A 10,000-nucleotide genomic window follows, 5' to 3' on the forward strand; every position below is an offset into this window, starting at 1 on the left:
GGATGTTGAGATGCTTTACGTTTCTCAGTCTTCAGGAGACGAGGACGGCTCTGTCTCTCCGGTCCTCTCCGGATCCTGTCCCGGGTCGGTCAGGAGGAGCCCTTCGATCTGTCCCGGAAGAACCGGCCGGGTCTGTGTCCGTCTGACGGGAGCTCGGGGCGAGAGGAGGACGAGGACAGTCCGTACCGGGGGAGCCGCTTCAGTCCGGACCCCTACGAGAAGAAGAACCCGGACCCCGCGCCGTTCTACGGAGACTAAGACCAGCGCTTCTGAGGCCCCGGGACCCGTAGAAATACTTCAAAAAAGAATCTAAATGACGCTCTTTAGCCTTTGAATTCTTTTTTTTGGTCCCATTTGCAGATATTTTAAGCAGAAATGAACAAAATATGTTTTTTTTGTTGTTGTTGTTGCTTTTCACTTGTCCAGCAAACGCGGGAATGTTTCGGTATTTCTGCTGGAAAACCGGACGGAGATGCCACATCGGAAAATGAATTGCGGAGAGATTCGTTTTTTTTTCCTGGGAAAAACGTACAGAAATGCAGCCCAGTGCTTTTGAGGTCTTCAAACAAAATCAGTTCAAATGAGTTGAGTTTAGACTAAACATGGTCAGGAAAAATGAACTTAACTCAAAGGAAAACAAGATCATGTTTCCGTCTCCTCTGAGAGATGTTTTAAGATAAATTTAGAATAATAAAAATTATTTTGCGTCACAAGGAGGCTGGAAAAAAAATAATTCTCATGCGTTTTTGTTTTGTTTTCGTATACAAATATATAAAAATTCTTGCATCAAGATACATTTACTTGAAAATTTAAGATATTAAGTGTTTTCTAAAAAGATAAAAACCAAAAATCAATATTACCAAGCAAAAACAAATTCAAAGGCTAAAGAAAATAAATATATATATATATATATATATATATATATATATATATATATATATATATATATATATATATATGTATTTTTTTTTTTATCTTGTTTTAAGGAAAAGCAAACATTTTTATTATTATTTTTATTTTTATTGATTCGAATATGTTAATTATTAAGACACTGTAAGAGAATATTTTTTCAGCGCATCTAACATTTAATGGAAAACCGTTTAAGAAAATCTTTTTTTTTTTTTGCAGTGAAAGTATCTTGACTTTCTGAAGACGTGTAGCAGGTTTAATACTTCTGTCTGGTGATATCTCATAACGTTCGATGGAATTAATATAATTAAGAGAAGAAAACTGATATATTTCTAGCCATTAATGCTCATTGCCTTCAATGGAGGTGTTCTCGCTGAAGAAAAATGCTTTTCGAGCCAAGCTTTTTTCCAGCCAAAATATCAAAAATAAATTCTTAAATGGAGAAGAACTTTTTAAAACAATTTAAAACCAGAAGACAGGATTTTTTGCTCCTTTTTCTGACATCATGAAAATAATTTTTAGGACTATTTTGTGTGGAAATGACAGAAACTCTTGGCTTGACCAGTATTTTTTTGCTCTAAAATGATCTGACTTTGTTAAATGAATGACGCAGGACTGACGGCTTCATGATTTTTGATAGTTTTGTATTTTTGTAAACGCATGGATGATTTTATTTGCCTGTGAATCAACTGCGGTGTGAATGCTGATCAATATTTAAGAACAATAAAATTGTTTAAAAATGTTACTTTTTACTTTAATGACAACAGCACAGAATCAAAGAAGGGACAAGATAATCATCAAGCGCTTACTAATTAAAAATACTAGAAATATGTTTTGAAAATTATATTTTTTTATTTTGTTAATTTACTGTTTTTGACTTTTCTTCCCAGAATTAATATTTATTCTTCATTAAAAATTACCTGAGAAGCAAAATGATTAAAATCTAGTTTGTTTGTTTTTTGCTTAAAACAACAAAAAAATCTTCCAATGCAAAAAAAAAAAAAAAAAATATATATATATATATATATATATATATATATATATATATATATATATATATATATATATATATACACACAACACACACAATTTAATATATATATAAATATTGAGTACATTTTTATTTAAAATTTTTATTTTTATTTTTTGAGTAAATTTTATGATAAACAAGTCAAAATTACAGAATAGGAAATAGTTTTTTTTTTTTTACTGTTTACACCTGAAAATATGAGAATTATAACTTCAAAATAAATAATATAAATATTTAATAAATAAATAAATATTTTTTCTGACCCAAAATGGGCAGATATTTAATTTTTTTTAATCATAAACTTGATTAAATCTACATTTTTCAGTCGCTTTGATTCTCCAGTAAAGATTCTGCACCGGAAAATGAGACCCAAACGCTAACTTTAAGACTATTACTGTATTTTTACTGTAATATCTGACCCTGGAGCAGGTTTTTTTTTCTAAACTGAGATTCATGCATCACCTGAAAAGTGTGCAAAAAAATGTAAAATCTAAATAGTGAGAAAATCAAATGAAGTTGAAGCAATGCACGTCACTAATAAAATGAACTTTTGATATATTTACAGTAGAAAAAAATTGCTAAATATTTTAATGCAACGCAATCTTTACCTAATATCCTGATTTTTAGGATTCTTTTTTTTTTTTAATAATTTTACCGTCTATATATTGCTACAAATATCTGCGTGTGACTGCTTTTGTGCTCCAGAGAGAGAGATCGGAGCAACCCGCCAAGCCAATATACTCTCAAGTTAACTTAGTGCTCTATTTTTACTCTACAACCTTTTGGACAGGTTTTCTTCCTTAAAAAGAACAACACACTTCCTCAGCAGAGAAAAGGAAGTATTGGAGAATGAGCATCAAACACGCGTCTCTCTCCTCGCCGTGGGAGCCCCCAACCTTTTCACAAGATAACGCACTTCTCGTTGTCCGGGCCTATTGTTTCGCAGAAAAAGAACCAAAAAACCAATCCGATTTTTCAACCCAAAAATGCACTTGGACGCGGAGAGAGAAAGAGAGCGATTCGGCCCTCGCGGGTGCACTTCCGCTCCGAAATCATGATGGTTCCTGAACGTCCAGCGCCACTGCTGTTGTGAAAAACATTAAAATTTGGAATGATTTCCGAAGGATCTCATGCTGAAAATGCAGCTTTGATCGCAGAAATAAATTACAGTTTAACAGATATTCGCTTAGAAATAGCTGTGCTGAATTGTAATAATATTTCACTATTTTTAATGTATTTATAATGAAATAAAAGCAGCCTTGGTGAGCAGAGGGTACAAAAAGGTACAAAAGCTGTCCCTGGGGCAGTACCTTTTTTGTACCTATTATCTCCACACATTGCCTCACTGGCAGCTTTTGTACCTTTTTTTCTGAGAGTGTGTGATTAAAGAGAAATATTGAGCTCTCAGGCCGTTTTAGGCACCACAAGCTCTGGTGTTTGTCCTGATGAAACTCGGAGAGCAAAGAGGAAGTGCTCGGATCCTCTTCCTGTCTTCCGATCGCCTCAACGTTTCGTTTGAAGGCTGTGAAAACGGCCAGAATCAGGTACCGTGAAGCTGAACTGAAAGTCCTGGATGAATCAGGACAAAAGGGCTTCTGTAAACACGGCGCTGCTGAGAAAACCGTAGCACTGTGAGAAATAAAAAGAAAGCCGCAGCTTCTGTTCACTTCCGCTTCTGCGTGACCAGAGCCAACGGTTAACGACCCGCTCACACCTTAGAAACTCTTTAAAAAGAACACAGAAGGCCTTTTCTCTTGTGAAAATAAATAAATAAAATAAATAAACATTTTTTTAAAACTTTCCCCTCGTTTTTGTATTTTAAAAATCGCTTATATAAGTATTAAAAAATATTTTCACTTGAGTATGTTTCGGTGAAAATACGCATACATAAACAATAAAAATTATATTTTTTAAAAACTAATAAATTGGGTTACATAAATGCATTTTTGTTACTTGAAATAATTTTTTGAGGCGTCCAAGGCATCGTTGGCGAATTAATATAACTACAACTGAAATAAAAATGAATAAAAACTCTATGTTTTTCATGAACAATGATAAAAACTAAAATACTAACTCCGAAATAAAAAATATATATATATATATATATATATATATATATATATATATATATATATATATATATATATATATATATATATATTAAATAATATATAGATAATTTAAATAATACTATATATTAAATAATAATAATATATATATATATTAATATCTCTGTATATGAGGGCTGAAAAGGAATATATTTTTAACCACAAGAGCATATTTTGCTGTTTCCGGTATATATTGAAAATATATTTAGACCCTATTTCGACTGTATTTTGGGGTTTCTTCGGTCATCTGACATCTTTCGGGTCTCTAAAGGGGTTTATGTGAATGACTGCAGTCTTTCTCGCTCTCTGTGAAGGGAAAGGGCTCTGTAAAGACGTTTAATTCAGCTTTTAATACACAGAGCTTTCCGGCCGGTCGGTTCGTGTAAACTGTGTGTGTCTTGGGTTTCTGTCGTTTGTAAAAGCAGGCAGTTCCTCTGAGGATGTTTAGACCAGACGTCTGCGCAGAAACACGACCGCATTTCCAGCCAGAGACTCTTTTCATTTTGTGAAGCCGAGTCTTTTTTATTTTTCTCTGTTTACTCGGTTTTCCCTCGAGCCGTCTGTTTTACCCGTAGGGGGAACGTTTACTTAAAAGATCGAAAATAAAAGAAAAAAGGAAAAAAACAGCAAATTGTGTACAACGGCGTTTCAAAAGTGTATTTAAGCTCGTTTTCAAGTCATTCAGTCGCGGCTTTATGAGATCAGCGCGCCCTCTATCGGACGTCACGTGAACATCACCACGAAGAACGTAAAAAAATATTTATTATTAGATTTACTGAATTATAGGACGATTACAAGCATCGCTAATGTGATCGTTAAATCATTGTAAAAAATAAATAAATAAATAAATAAAACACCTCACGGGTCAACGCGCGGGCTCAGATTATACCATTCCCGACGCACTGGGTTGGTTACTATAAAATGTTTCATAAAATACAAAGTATACCTCTTATATAGGTAACAAATATATCTTTTCGAAAGTGTTAATAATGATAACTCGTTTCCTGATGTTACGCTTCAAATCGATTCTAAAATCGTGGTGATTCTTCGTGAACCTCCCCCCCTCCTCCCGCGCCGGATGGTTCAGTCTCAAGATGGCCGCCTCCATCCTGCGGCGCTGTCTGTCTCCCGTTCAAACCTTCAACAAACGCGTTAATTACAGAGCCGTCGGTGAGTGTCGGCGTTTGTTGAGTGTAATGATGCTGTCGCGCTAAATTCCGTTCAGGGTGAGCGTAGAAGCGCGAGGCTTTGGTTTGCACTTTAGCCGCGCGAGGAGGTGAAGGAAAGGTGAACGGCGTCATCACGTCTGTACGCGTTTTTAGTATAATTAGTTTTTTTGCAATCGATTTCGTTTTTTTTTAACTATATAGATGCATTATGCGTGTTGTCGTCCGACAATCCTGTACTACAACGCTTAATTAATTTCCACGTGTTTATAGCCATTGGCTTTACCTGCGTTATTATTTAAATGTAGTTATGCATAAGCAACACACTTATATTTATTTTTATGTGTTCAGGAGAATTAAACCTCTTTATAAACATCATTTGGTTTCAGTTTTTGATGCAGTTTTCTTTGCATTTTTGTAATATAGAAATGTTTAATCAGTGGCTGTAATATAAACCTAATCTATAAATACACATAAAATAATAAACGCATCAGTAACGTGTTTGGTACATTTTATATGATGAATCAGAATAAATTAGCTTTCCATCGATGTGTGGTTTGTTAGGATATTACCGCGTTTGGCGGAGGAACAATTGCTTTTTTGTTGATTCTGTTGTCTTCATGTAAAGTGAATGTGAAATGTTTTCTCTCAGCCAGGAGATGTCTGCTGTCTTCGGCGTACACAGACCCTGCTGTTTGGGAGCAGAGACCCAAAGATGCACAGGACCTAAGTGAGAACAGGATCATGATCATGATGATGATGATGATGATGATGCTTCTTCTAAACCCTGTCTGATTCGGGTGTTTGTTTCTCTTCTGCAGGTCAGCTGGCGTCTCTGATGGACAGAACGTATGAGAGGAAGTTTCCCGTCAGCTCTTTGGTCATTTCCAGGGTCAGAGAGGATTTTACATGGCGTTTTAAACATATAGTGCACTGCATTCACACGGAGGACTCTGCTGCTCGTGTGTGTGTTTATAATATGTTTAATATACGAGTCCAATATATACTAGTGGACATTTAAAGTGGATCAAAACTAACCTAAAATCTTCCATTCATTTAATAATCGTAATTTTTTTCGATGCACTTCAAATTTTGAGTACTATATATTATAATATTAATAAGAAGAATCAAAATATTTTTGTCAATTCATGACATTCATGACATTACTGCAAAAAAGAAAGATAATATATTCAATAATACAATGATATTGTTTTCCTTGAATCAGGATGAATTTACCAAAGTCTTAAAAATAATAATTTATAAAAAAAATAAATAAATAAAAAAATAATAATTTTATATAAAATATATATATATATATATATATATATATTAAATAAAAAAAAAATTTTATATATTTTTTACATTATATATATATATATATATATATATATATATATATATATATATATATATATATATATATATATAATAATAATATAAATATAAAATATTTTTATATATATATATATATATATATATATATATATATATATATATATATATATATATAAATAAATTATAAATAAATTTTATGTATAATATTGTATTTTATATATGTGGACTATTGTAATATTAGGTTTTTGTTTTAGATATTTACACTACAAAACGAGACAAACACACTAAGAGAATAATTTTGTGCAGTGTTGATCATGTAAGATTGCTTTGATGGTTTTTGCAGTGAAATTAGCCGAAGATGCTTAAATAAAAGCATTCTACTACTGCTCAAGTCAAATGGGTGTTAAGTTGTGTGCAATGTTTTAACTTGTGCACATTTTGTTTAGTTCATAGATAATTTATCATCAAAAGAGGAGGTGGATCAAGCCCAATATTACCTGTATAAGTAAGTTCTTTAAAAAAGGTCACAGTTTTCTCGATACTGATTGAGGTGTGTGCGTCTGCTGGGTTTGTTCAAGTCTCGATCTCCTCAGGTTTCGTCACAGTCCAAACTGCTGGTATCTTCGGGACTGGACCGTTCACAGCTGGATCCGACATTGTCTTAAATACAGCGCCAGAGATAAAGCCCTCTACACGCTGAAGAACAAGGTATCTTCTGCTCACTAAGGCGCCGTTTATTTGCTCAAAAATGCATTAAAAAAAGTCAAATATTATTTTTATTTAAAACATCTGTATTCTGTGTGATTGGTGTGTTAAAATCTAATTTATTTCTGTGATTTTCAGCATCATTTCTCCAGTCTTCAGTCATGAGAATAATATACTGATTTACCGCTTGACAAACATTATTATCAGTGTTGAAAACTTTTTTTTTCGTGCACTTTATTTTTCAGCATTTTTGTTTTTAAATTCAATTTAATGTGTAAAGAATATAATTATTTTAAACGTATTAAATAAGCGTTTATCGACAGTGAAGACTGGAGTAATGATGCTTCGTGTTTTTAAATCGTAGCTATTCGAGCCTGTTAATAAAGCCGTAATCATTTTCACGAGAATTGACGTTGAATGTATTTTCCGGGGGAATCGTGCAGGTTCAGTTCGGCATGTTTCCCGATGACTTCACCTTCAATCTTCTGATCGACTCCTTCATAAAAGACCAGGACTTTAAAGGTTTGTGCAGCTCTTCTTGTACAGCAGACGTTTGCGTGAAACGAACACAAACCCTCTGATTCAATCCAGGAGCCTGTTCGGTGGTGGAGGAAGTGATGCTTCAGGAGTCGTTTGAGCGAATCTCCACGCAGATCCTGTCGCTTCACGCCCTCAGCAGGTACCTGGCGACCGAGCCCCACCTCGGGGTAAGTGTGTGTGAGAGCGGCGGGGTGTTTTCGGGGTCTGGGCCGTGTCGTGACGGTGAGATGTTTGTGTCGTTCAGTGGGAGGAGGAGAGGAACCTGGGAGCGTGTCTGATGCTGGCCGGACTCAAGCAGGAGAACTCCGTCGGCTTCAGCGCTCGTCTGCTGGGATTGGCTCTCATCGGTGCGTACGGGACAAACGGAGCTTTTGGGAACCGGGAAGTGCTCGAAAAAAGCCGCACGCTAGCTTAACACCTTTACGGGCCGACAGGAAATGACTTATTGAACGTTTAACATGTTGAATGCATTTAGCAGACCGTCGAAAACCATTAAATACGAGGTGTCTGTGTTAGGGCTTTTATAGTTAACTGAAACTGTAAGAGAAGGAATGCTTAAATGACTAAACGTACTACAATAAAAAAAAAATTGTACTATTGAATTAAAAATTAAAAAATAAAATTAAATGTTAAAGTAATACTGAATAGAAACAGATTATAAAATTTTTTATTTTTTTAGTGTTTAGTGATTTTTAGTGTTAAGATATTTTACCATGTTTATTATTATTATTATTATTATTATTATTATTTATTTATTTTTAAATAATTGTTTGTTTATATTTTTTATTATATTTTAAGGTAATTTTTTTCATGTTTTGTTTATACATTTTTATAAAAGAAAGTGTCGTCTAAAATATGAAGAAAAAAAATTCCCCTTCAATTTTACCCACATTTTAATTTTAATTACATTTTGTATATTTCTCGTCTGTTTATGTCTGATACACACATTTATTTCATTTTTAGTGCAGAAAAAAAAAATGCTGGTCATTGTGGTTAAAACTTTTCAAAAACGGCTTTAAAATTATATTTTTTTTTAACTGACATAAATATGAAATCAAATATTCATATTAGATGAAAAATTTTAAAACTAAATGAATGGATGCTGCCTTTCTACACTACAATCACTAATAATCGAATAAAACATTTTAATTGAAATTAAAATATAGTAATGATAAAATCCCTTAACATAAAATAAGTAAAAAATAATGTGAATTCAAAATATTAATAAAAACTATAATAGTTTAGAAATAATACTAGTAATAACACTGTTTTGCAGTGATAATGTTTTATGTATAATATGTATAATAATCTTTGTGCCAGAAATATTCTTAAAAAAAAAGAAAGCAATTAATTCACTGGATCTAAAAAATGTAAGCTAATAATTGTTTTAGCGGTGCACCGGGCCTCTTTACTTAGTTGTTGAGGAAATGTTTTGCACGTCGTCTGTCTGATCTTCAGATGTGTGATGATCTCCAGGTAAAGTGGAGCTGTCCCGAGGGATTCACGCCGTGTTTCACAAGATGCCCCTGATCTGGACCTCGGGTTATCTCGGGCGAGCCCTGGCCGTCATGAGCGCCGCGTGCGACTTCAGAGACGTCAAGATATCTGAGGAAGTCGTGAGTATTTACAGAGATCACTAACTGACCGTAATGAGGTACTTTATCTTGTCTGAGGGAGAAGTTAAAAGGGGAACGACGGGAGTGAAGTTAATCTGAGATCGCAGCCGAGGTCAGGACGGGTTTGATTCTTCCTCGAATCTGGAGAGATGGAAGCGAATGGGTGCCGTCGGAATGAGAGTCTGATAAAAACATCAGAGTTATCCACAGCGCTCCGGTCCATCTGGAGAAGACAGAAGATGAGACTGATCCAGCATTAAGACGTTTTTAACTCAAATACGGCCGCGTGTTTGTTTTAGAGCTGCTTTGCAGATTTCTCTCCCGATTCGGACCAGAACACTTCTTCTTCACTGGAGGATGACGATTATAGGATTATAGGATTTAATATAAATCACGTGAGCGCTGTGAATTAGAAGTCGTGACTGGAGAGTAGCAACACGCTCTTTCTAGTTTACAAAACATTCAGCGGTGAAGGGGTGCCGTCAGATTGAGAGTCATCCCAGTGATCCACAGCGCTCCGGTCCGTGTTCTGGTCCGAATCGGGAGAGAAATCCGCTCGGCGTTCACGAAGCAGCCGCATTTGAGTTAAAG

General features: G+C 34.5%; 2 protein-coding genes across 8 annotated transcripts in view; both read left to right on the forward strand.

Annotated features, from left to right (window-relative positions):
* Positions 1–803, forward strand: part of znf366 (zinc finger protein 366) — a 12,881-nt gene extending 12,078 nt beyond the window's left edge. For 3 of the 4 annotated variants that reach the window (XM_043247688.1, XM_043247685.1, XM_043247687.1), the window contains one exon: positions 29–803. In XM_043247688.1, coding sequence (XP_043103623.1) covers positions 29–313 — 285 coding nt within the window. In that variant the 3' untranslated portion in view covers positions 314–803. The remainder of the gene's footprint in view (positions 1–28) is intronic. The other variant, XM_043247689.1, reaches the window with a different exon arrangement.
* Positions 804–5,088: 4,285 nt separating this feature from the next.
* The window catches only part of mrps27 (mitochondrial ribosomal protein S27), a 5,631-nt gene continuing 719 nt past the window's right edge, over positions 5,089–10,000 (forward strand). The window contains exons 1-9 of one of the 4 annotated variants that reach the window (XM_043246125.1): positions 5,089–5,217; positions 5,866–5,943; positions 6,035–6,177; positions 6,995–7,053; positions 7,142–7,256; positions 7,697–7,775; positions 7,845–7,960; positions 8,038–8,140; positions 9,270–9,409. In XM_043246125.1, the coding sequence (XP_043102060.1) occupies positions 5,142–5,217; positions 5,866–5,943; positions 6,035–6,177; positions 6,995–7,053; positions 7,142–7,256; positions 7,697–7,775; positions 7,845–7,960; positions 8,038–8,140; positions 9,270–9,409 (909 nt within the window). In that variant the 5' untranslated portion in view covers positions 5,089–5,141. The other 3 variants (XM_043246126.1, XM_043246127.1, XM_043246128.1) reach the window with 3 other exon arrangements.

The sequence above is a fragment of the Puntigrus tetrazona genome, chromosome 8 (assembly GCF_018831695.1).
Source record: "Puntigrus tetrazona isolate hp1 chromosome 8, ASM1883169v1, whole genome shotgun sequence".
Taxonomy (NCBI): domain Eukaryota; kingdom Metazoa; phylum Chordata; class Actinopteri; order Cypriniformes; family Cyprinidae; genus Puntigrus; species Puntigrus tetrazona.